The 19,115-nt window shown below is 45.3% G+C and overlaps 1 protein-coding gene across 2 annotated transcripts in view; it reads right to left on the bottom strand.

Annotated features, from left to right (window-relative positions):
- Window positions 1-17,738, bottom strand: part of nisch (nischarin) — a 20,444-nt gene extending 2,706 nt beyond the window's left edge. The window contains exons 1-27 of one of the 2 annotated variants that reach the window (XM_086200180.1): window positions 17,403-17,738; window positions 16,937-17,020; window positions 15,454-15,636; window positions 14,493-14,541; window positions 13,354-13,517; window positions 13,165-13,260; window positions 12,411-12,506; window positions 12,148-12,300; window positions 11,680-11,748; window positions 11,323-11,508; window positions 10,842-10,970; window positions 10,484-10,597; window positions 9,274-9,445; window positions 7,855-7,970; window positions 7,142-7,269; window positions 6,716-6,982; window positions 4,981-5,273; window positions 4,550-4,761; window positions 4,004-4,431; window positions 3,723-3,907; window positions 3,535-3,598; window positions 2,588-2,726; window positions 1,966-2,116; window positions 1,558-1,677; window positions 1,273-1,434; window positions 1,004-1,176; window positions 1-144 (exon numbers count right to left, since the gene is read on the bottom strand). The exon at window positions 1-144 is cut by the window's left edge and continues 29 nt beyond it. In XM_086200180.1, coding sequence (XP_086056306.1) covers window positions 1-144; window positions 1,004-1,176; window positions 1,273-1,434; window positions 1,558-1,677; window positions 1,966-2,116; window positions 2,588-2,726; window positions 3,535-3,598; window positions 3,723-3,907; window positions 4,004-4,431; window positions 4,550-4,761; window positions 4,981-5,273; window positions 6,716-6,982; window positions 7,142-7,269; window positions 7,855-7,970; window positions 9,274-9,445; window positions 10,484-10,597; window positions 10,842-10,970; window positions 11,323-11,508; window positions 11,680-11,748; window positions 12,148-12,300; window positions 12,411-12,506; window positions 13,165-13,260; window positions 13,354-13,517; window positions 14,493-14,541; window positions 15,454-15,636; window positions 16,937-17,020; window positions 17,403-17,483 — 4,158 coding nt within the window. In that variant the 5' untranslated portion in view covers window positions 17,484-17,738. Of the gene's footprint in view, window positions 145-1,003; window positions 1,177-1,272; window positions 1,435-1,557; window positions 1,678-1,965; window positions 2,117-2,587; window positions 2,727-3,534; window positions 3,599-3,722; window positions 3,908-4,003; window positions 4,432-4,549; window positions 4,762-4,980; window positions 5,274-6,715; window positions 6,983-7,141; window positions 7,270-7,854; window positions 7,974-9,273; window positions 9,446-10,483; window positions 10,598-10,841; window positions 10,971-11,322; window positions 11,509-11,679; window positions 11,749-12,147; window positions 12,301-12,410; window positions 12,507-13,164; window positions 13,261-13,353; window positions 13,518-14,492; window positions 14,542-15,453; window positions 15,637-16,936; window positions 17,021-17,402 lie in introns of both variants that reach the window. The other variant, XM_086200179.1, reaches the window with a different exon arrangement.
- Between the last annotated feature and the right edge of the window lie 1,377 nt (window positions 17,739-19,115).

Genomic DNA, 19,115 nt, shown 5'->3' with positions numbered 1-19,115 from the left:
CAGAGGATAGCTAACGTAGTCTTCGTCCAATAGGAACACGTCTGTGCTGGTCAGAATCAGCGTCCGGGGATGGAGAACAGGAGAAGGGGTGGAGCCAGGAAAGGAGGAGGGGCCTTGGCTGGGCAGGCTGTTGGGGATCTGGACCTAAAAGAATGTAAGTCAGTTTAAAAAAAAGAAGTACTAAAGATATTTAAATAGCAAGTTGGACAGACATAATAAACCATTTACAACTAAAGAAACCGCAGATGAAAATGTTGCACATGAGGTGCAAAGTTAGACATCAGCTGGAGGAACCGTGTCAGAATTAAAATGTCTAAAATCGGTTGACAGAAGTAAAGCTGGCAGCTACCAAGTCGGCAGTCCATATAATGTCATGTGACGTGAGGTATAATGACTGAGCACAAGTATGAGGAGAGCAGGTCATTTTCCAAAGAAACTCTACTACTCCACAGGCACAAAGTAGGTGGGTGGAGGAATAGGATCCACACAGCCCAGGCGTCACCTGAAGGCTTCAATGGGTCAGGAAACCCAGTCAATCAACACTTTTTCACCAAATTAGGTCATGTATTTTGGAAGGTCGGTGTTTATTCTTACTTTAAATTTGTACTGATTCGCGTTAGCCCTGACAATTGTGCAGCACCCGTGTGCAGCCCAGTGAGACGGCTTCTGCTCCTCTCATAAACCACTACTACTTTACAGAAGAGACGCTCAGGTAGAACAGAGAAGCGAGTGAGCAAAGACACTTTGAAGCTAGAAGCGCTCATCATCCCGTCTCCGCCACAGGCAGGGATCCCCCCATGCTTTATCGGCGAGGATGGTTTGGGAGATGCACCGTGTGTTCCGTTTTTTTTTGGTCAGTAGGAAGTTCCACCGTCTTGTGAGTGAGACAGTTTATTTTGGTCCGTAGGAAGTGCGGCCGCCCTGTTGTGCTGCGATTGCATTTTCTCCTGCGAGTGAGGAAACCGAAAAACTGGAATATCCTTAAATCGAAGGATGCTCCCACCTGGAAGACCAGCAGGTAAAGCAGGACGTTGAAGGAGCGTGAGGATGAAGACGCTGCGCTGGCTGCAGTCTTCCTCTCTGCCACGATGAAGGTCAGGTCTCCCATCTCTTCCTCACTGGGATAGATGAACTTCACCCTGCTGCTGTGGACCAACTCGTAGTTCTGCATCTTACCTGCAGGGGAGGACAAATTCACCAGAGAGAAAGTATAAAATACTACAGCTGAGCAGTGGTGATTTCCTCCGCACGCCAGCATCCAAGCATCCTTACCTGTGTTTGTGCTGGTGAACTGGGAGTAAAAGTCCTGATCTGACGGCTCTGGAGGAGGAAGCTGCTGCTGCAGACTGAGAGCTGACATCAGCTCCTGCAGGAAGACACTCGTCCCATAACTGTCTCTGCTGAGGCAGCACACGATGTGATCAGCTAAACGACCTGCAAACACAGGGAGGGACAGAGGTTCCAGTACAGGTAAGAGTGTTGGATCGCATTACACAGTATTTACACCTTTATGACCGCTGCAGACACTGGAGATGCGTTGTGTGGACACTCACTTACCTACAACCCTGAAATACTGGTCGAACAATCCTACGTTGACAGACAGCAGCTCAGACAGTCTGATGGTAAGACAGCAGCACAGACAGACATCTGGGTCTCCAGGGTCTGTAATATTCAACACTGGCAGATGGACAGAGACAAATTAAAAACCTACAGATATCAGTTTAAAGAAACTGCTGTTCTTAGAGCTGGACCGGCTAGGGAGGTTCATCCTGAGCGCTCGGCTTCATGCTTGGCTCTAAAAACGAGTGAGTCTCATCAATGTGAATAAAAGCCTCCTAAATAAATAAATAAATGTATGCACGTGTACTGCTTTTACTTTTTTTTTAGCAGAGCTCTAAACAAGGACTCATCTAACATCTAAATGGAATATTTTCTTGCTGACTGAATCGTGTCAGTTCACCCTACCTGAGCGACAGTCGAGTGTGGCGGCGGAATCTTCCAACAGGAAGTAGACTGAATCAGTGGACAGCAACAGACAGCAGGTGAGCTCAGCCTCCGGAGACTTGTAGAGAATCACAGACAACCACAGGACCTGCTTCACCTCCTCCTTCTCAGACTGATGTGAGTGCAACATAAAAAAAAAAAAGAGAAAAGGTGCCAAACAACTGTTAGATGTCTCTCAGAACACTATGACCACAGCCTGTAGAACTTTCCTGCAGTTCTAAGTGGCTGATCCTTGGGGCAGCAGTCTTCTTAAACCTCGGCCAGAGAAGGGGAAATATTGATTTTGGCACAGAAAAGAAGAAAAATCGGAGATAAATTGAACCAAATTATCCTGACAAGACAATTAAAGGTTTAGTGATTGTTGCAGCCCAACTGGGCCTGAGGCCCTGACCCTGAGTGTCCTGGGACTGGACTTCTTAAAAGCAAGGTAGCAAAGAATTGACATCTTAAACAACAACAATCTTCTGTAACGCCATTTTGAACTAAAATAGAAATGTAGTCTGGAGTCTATGAGGAGATGCAGCACGGACTCATGAACACTAACTCACTCAAACACAGGTGAAAGCGTGTGTGTGTGTCCTACCAGTGCGATGTATCTGTGGAAGTACGTCAGCAACTGTTGTCCTCTGAGCCCTGCCAGGAGCTTTAGTCCAGGGCAGAGACCTGGGGTGAGGTGGGGGGAAGGCTGATTATCCTCCATCTGGAGACCAGAGGAGTCCCAGCTGAGGATGAGGGATGAAGAGGACAGGCAAGAGAAGAGACGGTAGAAGACATGAGACGAGAAGATTGGGGGGGGGACCCAAAGAGCTATGAATCTACATGATTTGTGCCCCTGAGCTCAATTATGCGGAAAAACAACTTGGCTCAGGTGGTTTTTATGCAATTAAAATCAAATTTTCATAGTCTGAATGTGCTGTTAATTTACAGTCAAGGGGCTTCCTTGTCAAGGCTCAAACACATGGCGAGCGTTAATTGACTCATCTCATTTGGCGTGAGCCAAAAACAATTTAGCTGCATATTTGCCAATTAAAACAAATGGTTCCTTCAAAACGCACGTGTTGGACGCTTGTGGTGCGTTTGTCCTTTACAAGAGCCAGTGTTACACTTACTTACTACCATGGAAAGCTGAAAGTCATCGTGCTGCATTACTGGAACCTCAAACATAACTATCACCCACATACAGCTGACACCTGCATATCTGCGTGGATCGAATCAGTCCGTAATAATATCAGCGTAACCAGTTGGACTCTGGTGATTAAGTTCTGACATCACATCTTCATTGACATTTATCAGCATTAACGGCATCACACAAATCTGTGTGGTATCACTCGTCCTCTAAACCCACTGAAAAAACAGCATCCTGATAACGTTGGTGGTGGTGATAATAGTGATAGCGGCTAATAAACTGGGACACGTTGTGCAACTGTGATAACAAAGTGCATTGAGAATTCCTGTCGAAGACTTTTACAAGACTGTGGAGAAATTAATCCACTCTCTGTTGGACTAAACAGAAGAGCCTCAGACGCATACCTGCCGGTGCTGTGAGACTTCCTGGTACTGGCGCAACAGAACTGGTCTCTGGATCTGTAACAGCCTGAGAACACAAGGATGAAGAACCCAGATGAGGTCAGGGAAAAAAATGACATCATCAGCTGAAATAAGGACGATTTCCTTCTTGGTTCTTGGTCGGCGTGTATACACGGGTCATTTTTCTTCACCTTGTGTGTGTTGTCCTTGGTGTGGACAGGGTCTGCAGGGCTGGGGCAGGGCCACAAGCTTCACACCCTCCAGAGTGGCCCTCCGCTGGATGAGCTCTCCGAGAAAGGAGCTCTGGTCCCGGGCCAGGGGGAAGATCAGCAGGAGCCTTTGACCACCCAACAGCAACTCCAAAGAGTGTCTCCATCTGGAGACAAGATGTTCACATTTTGACCGATTTTGGCCCAAATCGCTATCAGCATATATTTAGCAGCTACTGTACACAAAGTCACTACTTATGTACCTGTGCTGGTGTTTTGGGTCGGGGCAGGACATGTCCCTAATTCTGTTCGCGACCTGGGGGGCTCTCTCGCTGGGGTGAAGCACCACAAAGCCAAGAGGCACACGGACCAGCTTGAGGAAAGAAGATGTGGGAGAGGTCTGATGGAGGTCCGTGCTGCTCCTCTCTCTTTCTGCCAGTTCTCGGAAGTCCATCTTCAGCACCCACAGGTGTCGGTGGGTGAGGAAGAGGAGAGACAGGAGAGAAGGTTCCTCTGCCTTTGGTAAAATGTCTGACAGGAGCGGGAGGGTGGGGGAGGAGGAGAAGATGAGGTGGGCAAGGTAGCCCCCCTGGGCCCCCTGACTCTCCTCTAGCTCCCAGGTGTTTAGAAGTGAGCGGGGGAGGAGCTGTGGGGCACTGGGGGGCTCTGAGTCAGTCTGGCCCTCTGCTGCCTGGATAAACATAAGGGAGGGTTTTGTTTTTCAGAGAGAATTATTCATACTGAAAAACTCATCTACATTAATGGACAGTTACACAGAAGCTGAACTGATTGAGAGGCTGCTTTCTGACCTGGATCAGGGCTTTCAGCTCAGTCCTGATTTGCTGGAGCTCCTGGGCCTCATAGAACAGGTACCAGCGGGTTCGACCAGACGTGAGTCCAAAGGCAAGACAGGAATCGGGGAACTCAGATTGAGAGGTGAGACATAGCCTGGAGTAAGGCAACAAGAGGTCCATCTGCAGACTGGACAGAACCTCCTCTGTGGCTGGACTCTGCTCCTGGTCTGAGAACAGTGGAACGGGAAGTCGAAGTCAAAAATAAACCCATAAAAGGATATGATAAAAATGTTAAGAATCCATCAAAAATTCAAAGCGACCCCATTTTTTGTCATCATCAATTAGCATTGTAGTTGCATTGAGCTGCCTGGTTTTAATCAGTTTAAATGAGGATCACCGTCATTCTCGTTGAAAGGAGCTGGAGCTGAAGCTGACTGCTGACTTACCTGTGTTCTGACCAATCCACCTGAAATCTTCTGATAGTGACAACAGGCCCAAAAAACGGTCCGTCAGCACCAGACATGCCTTTCTCTGCTCCACCTTCTCCTCCACCTGAAGACAGTAGCACCACAGCACTCTGCTGACCTGTACCACCTCCTCTTCTTCCTCCTCATCAAGCTCCACTTGTTGACTGCTTGGCCCGGCAGGAGGGGCGGCAAGTGGCACTGACGAGGAGCAGACAGACTCCTGCAGCGAATCATCCAGACCCATCTCAAAATAGCCATCCCTGGAGCCTGGACTGGAACAGTGAGCACAAAACAGGAGATGAATAAAGATTTTATACTACAACCTCTCGTTTCTAAATATATGGAAGCTGTCGGTTCATTGTCTGTGTATGACTGCGTACATGATTAGAAGCTCAGAAAAATTACAGACACTTGTAACCCCAGAAATCCAGGAAATCATTTAGACATCTGAAAAGTCTACAGTTTCATTTGGCAGACGCTTTTGTCCAAAGGGACGTACAACACAAGCAAGCATTTAGACTGGAGGGAAAGCCTTAGTAAGTTTGACAAAAGGCCTCGTGTTCGCTTGACTGCAGGTGCTGCCATCTAGTGGCAGAAGAAGTGCCAGTTGTTGTTGTTTTTTTTCCCCTTTCTTAACATAATTTAACCACAACCAATAATTCAACATCAACAATATATATAAACATTCAACACATTCAATATTCATCATTGTCAGTGCTAAGTATTCACTAAGCCCTGGACCTTAAACCTTCTGACTCATTCTACCTTTGAGGACAAAGAGGAGAAGGGTCAGATTTAAGTGTCTAGGTGTTCCCTCAACAGTTGAGTCTTCAAATGTGTCTTCAATTTGGAGAGAACAGACGAGAAGAGCCTAGCTAGAGATTTAGAGCCATGCTGGGCTGGGAGCACAAGGATGAGGGAATCCAGGTAGGCAGGTGGCTGTTCTGGTCACTGTTTTGAAAGCCAGAAGAAGAGATCTGAATTTGATTCGAGCTGCCGCTGGAGGACAGTGAAGAGACATTAACAGTGGGGTGACGTGCAGTTTTGGGCAAGTTAAAGACCAGACGTGCTGCTGCATTCTGCATCTGCAGAGGTTTAAATGTACACGCAGGGAGGCCTGCTAGGAGAGAGTTGCAGTAGTTGATGCATGGAATCGTAAGTGCCTGTACCAGAAGCTGTGTGGCTGTTTGTGTCAGGCAGGGTCTGAACCTCCTGATGTTATAGAAGGCATATCGACAAGACTGAGCAATCGAGGCCACGTGTACCTTAAAGGTCAGCTGGTCATCAATCATGACACCCAGGTTTCTGGCAGAGTTTGGGGCAAATGAATTGATTTAAATCAAGCAGAACATTGACCTGTGGTTGAGAAGACTAAGGGACCAAACACTGACCCCTGAGGTACCCCTGTCAATGAGCCATGTGGCTCAGACACTTCTCCCTGCCATGACACTCTGAAGGCTCTACTTGTGAGCTCGGACTTGAACCACAACAGGACAGATCCTAAGATACCGAGTTCAGAGAGTGAGGAGAGGAGAGTTTGATGGTTCACAGTGTCAAAGGCAGCAGAAGGTCCAGCAGCAGTAGGACAGAGGACTGACCAGCAGCCCTAGCCGGTCGCAGTGATTCTGTGACTGACAGGAGTGCAGTTTCAGTGGAGAGGTCTCGCCTAAAGCCAGACTGATAGGAGTCAATGGAACGTTGCTGCTTGAATTACCTGGGACATCCCTCCTCTCTGCCTTCAACGTGGGATGGAACCTCCCTGGATTCAGACATCGTCTCCTCCGTTTTCTCCTCCTCCATCTTCTTCTGCTGCTTCGTCTCCTTCAAGGTGGAGCTGAGAAGCTGGGAGAGCTGGGTAATGAAGTCTTTGTTGGAGGTGGTCAGGGAGAAAAGGTGAGTGGGAAGTAGAGGACACCAGGCTGCCCTGCAGGTGGAGCAACTGGTTTCCACTGGTCTGGAGGAGGAAGAGGAGCAGACACAACTAGAAGAGAGACAGAACAGTCAGAGATTTAGTTAAAACATTCACGTGATATCATTAAGATGGAGGACGGATGGACCTGTGGAATAACTATATTTAGAGTTATGTATTTATATCATGGTAGTACATATCATGGTAGAAGCCCTTTTATGAGATACTGACCAAACAGATGAAGTTGTCAATGTAGTAACAGTCGTAGTAGTAGTACTAGTAGTAGTAGTAGAGGTGGTAATACTTGAGGGAGCTTCACAGTGTGTGTGTTCAGAAAGACTGACAGCAGGTTGTTCTACCTGAAGGGAAACACGTGAAGCAACTTCAAAACTCAGTGGACCGTAAACAAACAGGCATCTAAACAAATCTTGCTTCCTCCTGTAAACCTCGTGTACTCGTCAGGTTCTTCTACTTAAAATGTCACTTTGCACCGTGATGCTTGTATTTCTTCTTTATGTGGAGGGAAGGTGCATAGGACTGCATCTTCCCTGTGGTCATTAAGCAGGTATTCATTCTAACGCTGCACCTATTTTCACAAGAATGTCACCAACGATTCAGCCCAGCTATTTTAGTTCATGCAAACACGACAGGCCCGCACACAAGATAATGCTAATCAACGATCATGGTTAAAACGCAGGTTTGTTAAAGCGAATTCACATCTACAAAAGGAGTGAAATGAAGCATAAACGTTGAACCGGCATATTATGAATCTAAATCATGTACTTGACGTTTGTTGTTAGGTATTTCAGGCCGCATTCAAAACCACAGAAAATGTTTTACAGGCATCTCAACAATCCCCAAACTCGCACCACTTCCATTCAATGCAAAATGCCTTTGTCTTCCTAACTGGTATCCTATTCATGGTTGTCAGGTGTGTGCCTGACCTGGATGGAGTCAGCAGACAGGAGGTGTGTGTTGTTGTCAAAGCTTGTGGGGGGAGGTGCAGCGTCCACGGGGGGGCGAGTGCTGCGGGGGACTGGGGCTTCGTCTCTGCTCATCTCTTCTGAAACAGGAAACCAAAGAGAGACCAGTGATGCTGAGAACGTCTGCAGAGCTGCTCGACGTGAATTGCTTAAGTGACTATCACATTTTGGGCCTCAAATGCTCTACTGTGAACCTGCAGAATAGTTTAAGTGTTCATAGTTTTAAAGTAAATGTTTAAATATATACTGATTAAACTAAACAGTGATCGGACCATAAAATTGATTTAAAACTACTGGAACTGAATCAAAAACAAACAGACACTTGGCTTGCCAGGATGCAGGCTGCACTACAGAAAAAACAGTGGATAACTGTCACAGAAGGATGTTAGTGACACTGAGCAGGGCTCCACAACCTGCAGGTAAACGTTTGTGACCTGCGAGTCAATGATATGTCATTCTCCTCTCTGACAGCTCAAGCTGATAGGACAGCAACCGCTCAGAAAATAAGTTGCCAGCGTCTCCAGTGTGAGGAGAAAACTGCAGCCAATCATCTGGTTGTTTTATAAACCCCTCAGGACCCTGGACTGTACATCACTTCACCGCATCAGCGTGGTGAGGAGGAACTTATCTTTGAGCTAAAAAAAAAAAACACAAAGTGGACTAACTTGGTTACTTAGGCCACGCACAACATCAAACGTTCCAATACCATCAAGAACTCCAATCAAATCAGACAAAATAAACATAACTAAATACAGCTGTCTCAACCATTATAGAGCCACAAATAATGACATGATCAAAAAGACATCATGTAGAAGAGCTATATGATTTGGTTGTGGATGGTTACCTGCTACGTTAGTTTTGGGAAGGTGGGGGGGGTGAGGCTGGGGCCCACCGTATCAGAGTCCTTTGCAGCCGTCCTAGAGGATCTGCCCACAAGCATCCAGCTCAGAGGCCCCCCCAAGTGTCATAGGGGACCTCAAGAGGGCCTGAGTGACTTTCAACCTAAATTTAGTGTGTGTGGGTGCTTTTTTTTGTTTTTTGAGTTATTTAATGTGATTTAGCTATTTAATGGTTTACTGAGTCTACGTTTAGCTTGTTCATACAATCCGGGCGTGAGTTTGCCGTGTAAACATTGTCGGAATATTCAGTAACCACTGATTTTTGCAGTTGAGGTTTCATCTGTCTGTGTGGACCACACACGTATGTGAAGCAGAAATTGTTAGTTGGGTGTTTGGGGTTTATCCAGCTGCTAGTTTGAGTTTCACATTCCAGAAAAGGAACCGATGAGCCATTTATACCATGCGGCCTCCGCCTCAGTCCAGAAATACAAACCACCACCCCCTCCCTCAGCCCTGCACAGCCTGATACAAACATGATTACCTTGGCTGGGGCAGGCAGCGTGCTGGGCCGGACAGGAAGAGGAATAAGAGGAAAAGGAGGTGACAGCTGGAGGAGCGAGAGAAGAGCAGCAAGGGGAGGAGGAAGGGGGAGAGGAAGAGGAGGAGGAGAGGTGAAGAGGTGCAGTGGCAAACAGCCTGGTCTCCTCACTGATCTGACGAGAGGACAGAAAGGAGGGAGCCTTCAGGGAGCAGCAGTCATCTACATCACACATCTACACCAGATCCTGCAGCCAGAAGCTCCATCAGCAGCAGAGTAGCAGTTACTGAACCAAGTCACAGGGGCGGAGCTTAAGTAGTAGTAGCCAATCTCGAAAAAATTTGCAGAAACGGAATACTTTGCTCTGGTGAAGCAGTGAAAATATTTGTGGTGGTAATCAGTTTCTTCCTGCTCAGAATGACACATCGCTTCCTGTATGAGTGCTGAGCTTTCAGAATAAAGTCACCTTTAGTTTTAAACGATCATCGGGCCATTTAATATTTTTAATAAATTAAGTTTAAAGGGTAACTTGGTGGTGAGTCCTTTTTTCTAATAGCCAGATGCCCATACAGGAAGTGCTGCGCGTTCTTCAACTAAAAGCTTTCTCAGCAGGATTCCTGGTGGCCCACAAATATTTCCTGATGTTCTCAGATTTAAAAAACAAAACAAAAACAAAAACAAAAAAGGAACTGTATCATCTCCGATGGTTGAAAAACTAAGACACGGAGTCACAGCTGTTTTTAATTCTGCTGCTGAAGAGCACAATCACTCCAATCTCATTGGTGGTTTCCATTTATGGTTTCTGATCTACAGGATCTGACTCCAGAAAACACTACAGAGGCGAATTCTGCAAATAGAGAACATCAGTACATCCAAGCCTTACGGACTGAGTCGTAATGACTTGATATCTGCATCACTATAAGTCAGGTCTGACCAGTGGATACTGGCTGACTCACAACTACACGACCACTACAACAGGTGTCTGGATGAATTAGTCGGATTTTTATGATTAGAGTGACAGACCAAGAAAAACAGGTAATGAGATACCAAACCCGATGTTAAAAAAAAACTGTTAAAATTACTTTAATTGTTATTCAAAAGACCAGAGAAAGAGTTGCCTGTTTAACCCGGCAACAACACTTACCAACAAGAGCGTTTATTAGGATTTACACTGACAACTATAGCATTCCTGGTGCTGCGGGACCGAGTGTACCTTCTTGTCACTGCTGCTCATCCTGTCTTTGACTTCTTTGGCTTTCTGAATGGCTTTTAATACTTCCACCGTGTCCAGCTCCTTCTCGGTCGTCACTTTAACATCCAGGCAGACCTGACAGGAATATGAAACAGAACAAAAAGTATTAATTAATTGTATGAACACCAATAGATGAAGTATTATTGAAGTAATGTTAATTGTACCAGTAGTGTGAGCAGTATTAACAGAAACTGCAGGGGTGGTATTTATTTGACCAGCATCAGCAGAAAGTGTAGCGGTGTGGTGAGTGTTGCTCGTCCACCTGTACAGTGGAACAGCACTGCTACCGACATTGTGCTGTTTTTTTCCGGTTGCATACCTCTGCTGCACGGTCTCCAAACTGGGCCAGGACTTTGGTTCTGTAGTCTGGGATGATGCACATGGGATTACCGGACAGATTGAGTTTCTCCAGACAGGGTAGAGAGCCGATGTTCCTGATCTCCTCCAACTAGAACACAGACAAACTCAGCATTTTCTTCCATTCTGGATTTTCAATTTGAGCAACATACAGTGGAGTTGTTGTTGTTGTTTTTTTTTTTTAATCTTAAATAAGTTCCCAACTTAATTTCTAATATTATTTGACCACAGTAGAAATCTGTCTGAAAATGAACTGAGGGTTGAATATGGCAGAGTTGTGACAAAAACCATGACAAACCAATTACAGTCAATCAACAGGCTCTACATTTTTATGTGATCTCATCCTGGCATATTCCCTCTATTTGAAGATTTAGGATGTGTGCAGGAAATACTGAAAGGTGGTTTTTGACCACTAAATAATCAGAGCCCCTCGGCCCAGTTACCTGGGCCAGCTGGTTGTGGCTGAGGTCCAGGTTGACCAGGGAGTAGAGCTTGGTGAGGCCAGTCAGTTGATCCAGCTGGTTTCCTGCCAGGCTGAGTGTTTTAATGTTGCCCAGGCGGGTGTGAGCAGCTTCCAGGACCCGCAGGTTGTTATAGGATAAGTCCACATGGACCAGGTTGTAAAGGTACTGCAACAGCAGGAGAGCTACTTCAGTGCTATTACTAATAACAACCTACACAGTAACTGTCTATACTTCGGCAGCATCTCAGGAGTAGCTGTTGGTAAAGCCAACACCAACTGTTAAGGGGGAAGTCTGTCCTGACCTACCGGATTTATTCTTCATCACACCGTCACATACCTGAAGGTTTTCTACCGAGGGAAGCTGGTTGTGGCTCAGATCCAAAAACTCCACCTTGGGAATCAGTTTCTAGAACAGAGACAAACTGAGAGTCGGTTTCAAGATCTATGAGACCAAACACTTCCTTTACGCTGAAAAGCAGCCACTTCTGGATGTGAACAATTTTTTTTCGGTTCATTCAAATGGCTGCAGCTCCATCCAAAGCATCATAGTGACACACACAACCAAACTGTTCCTACGTTTTAAGAGTTATAATTGGGTTAAAATCAGTGATTGTTGAATTGATATCTATGTGTTTGTACGCTAACATAGTGGGTAGACAAACACGCATTCCTTTTTTTTATGAATCTCTGTTTAAAACTGACGAACCAGAATAAGTTGTCACAATTTCATAATTTTCAGAAGTTCAAAAATGAGAAAATATGACAGATCTCTGGGTGTCTGTGTACACATGGAGGGCTGTCTCACCACTGAGCTATCGATGGAGCCGATGCTGTTGTGGCTCATGTCCAGTGTGGTCAGGTTTCTCCACAGAGGGACGACCGCGGTTACGGGACAGCCGGACTCTGCCCCTTCAGCCTCCCATTGCGAGAACTCGCTTGCCTCCGGGACCAGGATCAACTGCAGAAACCGTCAACACCACAGAACACACATCAGTACACAACACACAACAGAAGAGTAAGATGTAAACCATGTTTATAGACTAGGGTAGAATGTCAGCGAGATTGTACCATCATAGTTTCTGTGGAGTGGTGGATACTCAGAGTCGCCAGACTTGATCTCAGAGCGGACAAACCTTGAATCTGCTGAGAGCTGCACTCACTGATCTGAGAACAGAGACAGACAGAGAAACGGGATTTCTATTCTCTCTTCTAGCAGGTTTTCCATCAGCTACTGACAGATAGATATACCACAGAGAAATTATATAGGGCGGCACGGTGGTGCAGTGGTCAGGTCAGCGCCGTGGCCTCACAGCAAGAAGGTTCTGGGTTTGAGCCCCGGCTCGAGCACGGGATCTTTCTGTGTGAGTCTCCATGTTCTCCCTGTTCCTGCTGGGCTCTCTCTGGTACTCCAGCTTCCTCCACAGTCCAAAGACATCAAGAGGGGACCAGGTTAATCCAGACTCTAAATTGACCGTAGGCGTGAGTGGGAGAGCCAATGGTTGTCTGTCTCTATGTGTTGGGCCTGCCATGGACTGGTGACCTGTCCAGGGTGAACCCCGCCTCTCACCTGAAGACAGCTGGGATAGGCTCCACCCCCTCCCCCGCGCGGCCCTTACCAGGATAAGCGGAAGAAAATGGATGGATGGGAAATTATATGATTTAATTATCAAATGACCCCCGATGCCTCAGAATTTGTGTAAACATGACAATATTTTTCTCCTCTGGCTGTGTTCTTAATGAGCTGTGGGGCAGTCACAGAGGGAAGTGGCGAGGTTGTACGGTGTACTATTGATACAGAGACAACCTCAGTAACCTCAATTACCTCGATCTGCAGCAGGGATTTGAAAACAGACAAGTCAAAAGGGAGACTGATCTCCTGGATATTGCTGGTTCCCACTGGACCTCTGGTACCTGAGATCTGACCAACAGAGACAAAATTAATCAAACCCCCGAGTCAAGTCAGGATAAAACAGTACGATTGGGAGTTGAGTAGAACTGTGGGGTGTGTGACCTTGAGGTATCGCAGCCTGCAGGTGAAGTCCAGAATGTGTCCCAGATCTGTCTTGGCATCTCCGTTACAGCAGGTGGGTTTAGCCAGACGGAGCTGCTGGGAGACAGAGTAAAGCTGCAGAGGACGGAGAGAAAACACCTCGCCAGCCTGCAGCAGCTGCTCACCTACAGCGACCAAAAATACAAAAGCCTGGTATCCATCAGCTGTCCAGCTCCTCATCTCAACATTTATCATTCTCATTTTTAACTGGCTTATCAAATAACTGTTCGCAGCTGTTTCACAGGTCCACATCTGTAAACCGACAATATCCAAAATATTCAGTGATATACAAAATGGCAGCATGGTGGAGCAGTGGTCAGCACTGTCGCCTCACAGCAAGAAGGTTCTGGGTTTGAGCCCCAGCTGCAGCACGGGGTCTTTCTGTGTGAGTCTGCATGTTCTCCCTGTTCCTGTGTGGGTTCTCTCTGGTACTCCAGCTTCCTCCACAGTCCAAATACATCAAGAGGGGACCAGGTTAATCCAGACTCTAAATTGACTGTAGGTGTGGCTGGGAGAGCCAAGGGTTGTCTGTCTCTATGTGTTGGCCCTGCCATGGACTGGTGACCTGTCCAGGGGGAAGGCTCCTGGGATAGGCTCCACCCCCCACCACCCTTAACAGGATAAGCGGTAGAAAATGGATGGATGGATATACAAAGTATATCCACTCATGAAGGCAGCCTAGGAGAGAAACTCTCTTTTCATCTTTTGAGGAAATTGATTGATTAAAAGGAGTGTAACATTTTTCAGTTGAAACAAATCAAAAGTGAGGCACTTTTCATTAACATTAACAAAAACGAGAGAAAGGAAGCAGATGGTGTTGTGGAGAAAATCACATATTATTGAAGAGAAAGTTTACTTATTAACTCGGAAAAAATAAATGAACAGGTTTTTTGGTCACAGTCATTGAAAACCGACAGTCTTCTAATCCTAATTATTGTTGTGTCAAAACATTGAGTTTCACTGCACTTGAATAAACAGTGTTTAACAGCAGATATCAAACATCTGCAGAAACATTCGCTTAAGCAGTTTCATGAATTGTTTATTAAGCTGCAGAAACACAAGACAGGGGAGACAGGTCAAAGGTCATAGAAGGGGCTAACCTTTGTGGAACAAGTCCTCGGCTAGTGCCGCTGTGATGCCGTTGATCTCCTGAAAGAGGAAGTTTCAGTTTCACTCCAAAAACAAACAGTTGAGCTGGTAGAGTCAGCTACATCCTCTTACTCTGATATTGCAGCCTGATGATTAAATTTTCAGCTCATTATAAATGTTTTCTTTTAAACATGCTGCTTTTCCAGATATTGTTTTTATTCAAGATGAATAATTCACATTTCTAAACAGTTTTAAAACAAACCGACAGGACTGCTTAGCTGAGCAGCGTCTCGTTAGCCAATTGAAACCACAGGAGAGGAAGCGAGCCAAAGGTCTAACCCACCCACGGTGATGAGCCTGCGTCTTTGCTTTCATCACTGTTACAATAATGGAGGCTTCATCCACAATCACATCTTGATCGGCTCACATCACATGAGAAGGCTCTTCTATCAGCCGTTTACTCTGAACGATCATGAGGACTCAGGACACTGATGGCCTCCGGTGTTGTTCCTGTCATGTGATCCATCAGTCACAGCTCAAATTGAAGCTGAATGGACACCATTTAGGTCGCGGCCCCTCAGTTCCACAGCATGTTAAAGTATTTTTAACATTTTTAGGAAGGCCGGTTGTTGTTTTAACATGATAAGATGCCAGTATCATGAAGCCAAGTCAGGGAACCAAGAAGTTTCAGAGTCTGGTGTGGAAGATCTTGACTGGCCTTCTCAGAGTTGTAGCCAAGTCCCAAACTCTGGTTCAAAGTCCTCTCGTGTTTTGCTCTCACACATAAAATCAGGTGTCCACGTGTTTTTAGCATGTGGTGTTGCAGCTCAAACACTCAAGCAATCGTTAAGATTCCGTTACGACTGATGACTAATCACATCAAGTACCAGTAGGCCAAATACTGCAGAACACTGCAGAAGCTGCAGCACATAAGCAGAGGTTGAAGGCTGTGGCAGCCTCAGGTGTACTCACGTAAAGGTGAAAGTGTAGGAAGAAGGCGAGGGGAGCGGGCGTGGCCTGTGGGAACTGCAACAGCAGCGTCTGCAGGTAAAGCTCCAGCTCCTTCTGCCGCCGCTCTACTAGACTCTTTGAGTTCTTCCCCAAAATCTTCTTTGGTGGAAGCAGCCGTTTATCTACCTTCTTCTCTGCTGTCAGCTGAAGAGTTGAGAGAGCAGTTAGGATCACGTCACTGTCCCTGATCAGGCAAGATGCCCTCCAAAATCCTGAGCTTAAAAGAAGCTGCACAGAGAGACTGACAATTTGAGAGTTCTGTTTCTTCCTCTAAGGACTTTGGGAGGATATAGTTACTATCATAGATGTTGAATTACTAAGAAAGTACACAGACTTTTAAAACTTCAAGTAATATTTGCAGGCCCCATCTGGTTTTCTCACAATTACTGTTAAGGATAAATTTTACTCCAGTGTGATTTTCGGCAGTGCGACGCTCTCCTGTTGTAGGTTTTGACTCAGGGACCCTCCAGAGAACTTTCTGATTTTAAATTGGTCTCGAGTCTATCAGAACGATCAAGACCAGGTGTGACACACCACGGATAGGATTTATTCTGTCTATAAAAAAAGTTGGGATGTAAAATCCCATGGCTGGCAAAACAATTTAGTAAAAACAACAACACAACATTTCAGCTGGTAATTCCTTCAGCGACACAATGTCTCTTGCAACTGCCGAAACTTTCAAAATAATGTCAGACCATTAAATGTAATACTGTCTATAAGGTAAACTGCTGTCCGTTTTTATATTTAGCCACTCGTAGGACACTTTAACACAGTTATAACACACATTATTTGCATCTTTTGCCAACATCAGCATTGTTATTGACACATAAAAGTGGAAAAATGAACAGAGTCATCAGCCTTGTGACCCGCCAACATTTTAAATTCTGTCAACCAGATTTGAAAACAATAACAAATGTTGAAAAAAAAAAATCTTGTTCAGAATTACTGTAAATTAGTTTATGCCGTTTTCTTTTTGATGAAATTAAAATACTCTTTAAATGTGCATGCTTCCTGATTATTTGGTGTTGTCTTCTAACCTGGTCAGGTGGGGGAGTGACACTGTGCTGGTCACACACTGGACTGCGGAGGTTACACACTACACTACTTCCTTTTGTTCCAGTTCATTTGTGTTCTACTGGTTCTGTCTGTTTTAGTTATTTGCACATAAAAAAATTGACTTGTAATGTACTGCAATAGAAGCATAACACAAAAATACATTTAAATGCAGCTGGCACCATGGAGTGTAACATTGTTGGCTATTTGTCTAATTTTTGAACCAAAGGAAGCTCTGGATCTTTGTGGCATTGATACATCTTGATTTAAAAAAAATACTACAATTCTAACAAGGAAAACAAAACTTAACCACAGCACCAGAAAGAATGAACTAAAAACACATATGCCCAACTGTTACCTTGTCTGGACCTGCTCTGGACTTTTGACTTACCTTCTCATGGAGGTCGTGGAAGTCGCTGTACCGGTGTTTGACAGTCCACCGGTGCTCTCCATCCAGCACCTGGATAATGTAGACCTGAAAAACCGCAGCAGGGCGCCACAAAATCACGGCACAATCTCTAAATAACGCTTGCTTTCCGCTGCCACGTTCCACAAACACATTAAAACTCACACATGCCTATTCTACGACCCGTAACCCCATGTAAAACTAGCTGTTCACGTTAGCTCAGAAGCCCTTAGCAGCTGGCAGTTAGCATTTGACGTAAGCTTGTGGTTTCTTCTGGTTTTCCAACCTCAGGGGGAAATAACTACGTGATGTCTGATGTCCGAATTACAACAAAGTAAAAGCTTAAGTATTTTTTTTTAAATCAAGACTTCAACGACATGATTTCGCCGACAGCCCTACAGCTAATCTGGCTAACGCTAAATGGCGTTAGATGAGGCAGGACGCAGCTTACAGTGTAGTTCTCCACCAGCTCTGACCCGACAACACACACTTTCCTCTCCGCTGCATCTTCTGGAAATGGTGCCGTCTCCATTTTGAGATCGGAGCGAGCAAATATGACGGATAACACGGAGCCAGGCGTTTCTTCTCAGTTAGCCGCCGTCTGACGCCATATTTGTTGTGATGTAGAAGCAGCTGACTGTTTTGAACGCTAAAACTTTATTGTCAACTCTGTCGATACATTTTTTTTTTTACTGCTTTTTGTTTCAGTTTCTAGTGTGAAAAGCCTTTATTCAGACACAGAGACAGTTGACGCAGAACGACGTAGTAACATTAGTCAAGTCGAATAGCCTGAAAAAATAAAACCAAGTACATAAAACACGAAGAGAGACAAATTCAAGCTCTATCCACCATCTTTGTCCGATAATAGAAACGTGTCAAGTACCGAGAATTGTGACGTAACCGATGCAACATGGTAGGTTTAGTGGTGTGTTGTTTCTAGAGTCACAGTTTTACTTAAAAAACTATCTTGAAACAATATTTGCATAACTTACCCATATTAATGTAGAAATGTGGTTGCTGTGACTTAAGCTTTTATTTTTTTTCACACGAACTTGTCAGTTTTTTTTTTTTAATTCTCTCTCTCGCTTTTTTGCGTGGAATGTTTGATTTTTTTCCCCCCCCCACAAAATAAAAGTTTGAATTCAAAGAACCGTTTGTATCTTTCTAGAACAGGGTAAATGTTTCACACCCAAACTGCCGCCTGTGTAATATACGCCACAGCCACGCGGGGTCGCTAAGTTGCAGACAACCATGCTGTGTTCGATTTGACAGCACTGAAGTTACTTGTTCCAGAGCTGAATGTTTTATCTGAGGAGGAGGACTTTCATACGGGTTGAATGACACGCCTGAGATTAGAAGGCCGCGTGTACTTATCTGAAAAATGAGCGCTTGCCAGTTACAAGCAGTTCACAATGTATGGCGGTGCAAGGCGTTATATTACGAGTAAGTGTAGAGGGCTGGTTGAGCGGAGGCCAGTTTAAACCAAGAAGATTCACGATGAGACAAAATACCTGCAGTGACAGTTGCAGAGGTGTGAGCTGACCCGTCTCAGCTTGACTCACGCTGGCTACTGCTCAGCTCATCAAAGTCCCCTGGTGACAAAACAACAGTTTGTCTCCTTCAGTTGCAACAGAGTAAACTAGCAGGTTTAAGACTGCCGCTTTGCGGGTGGTTACAAGTTTCAACAAGTCTTATTGCGAAGGCTTGTAGTTAACTGGGCAGGAAGCGACGCAGGTCTGAAACCTGCTACTCTGCTCTGCTGCCATGAATGTGCCACTGCGGTCTCTGACTAGCCGCGATGGGTCAGTTTACACCGCTGCAACGGCTTGGTCTCGTCAGAGATCTCCGGTGTAAACTGGAAACCAGCAAGAAACTAGTCGAGAGAGTGTGTCAGTTGTCACGGGAGACTAAAGGATATCCATCAGCATTCATTTTCATCGTTTCATCACGCAAAGATGTCAAACATTTATTGGGTCCAGGCTCTTAAATAGAAGGATTTTTTTTTAATTATTTTTTGTCAAATGTAACAAAAATTGAGAGCCTTTCTTTTGGGGTTTTAGACTTTCTGATGGACAAAAGAAGCCTGTTTGTCTTCATATGTTTGTTTGTTTGTTTGTTTGTTTTTAAATGTCAGATTATATGAGGAGCCAGTGGTGGAAGAAGG

The sequence above is a fragment of the Aulostomus chinensis genome, chromosome 3 (assembly GCF_037954235.1).
Source record: "Aulostomus chinensis isolate RoL2024-O1b breed Wild chromosome 3, RoL_Achi_v1.0, whole genome shotgun sequence".
Classification (NCBI taxonomy): Eukaryota; Metazoa; Chordata; class Actinopteri; order Syngnathiformes; family Aulostomidae; genus Aulostomus; species Aulostomus chinensis.
The sequence above is the reverse complement of the archived record's forward strand: the minus strand, read 5'-3'. Positions and strand labels throughout refer to the sequence as shown.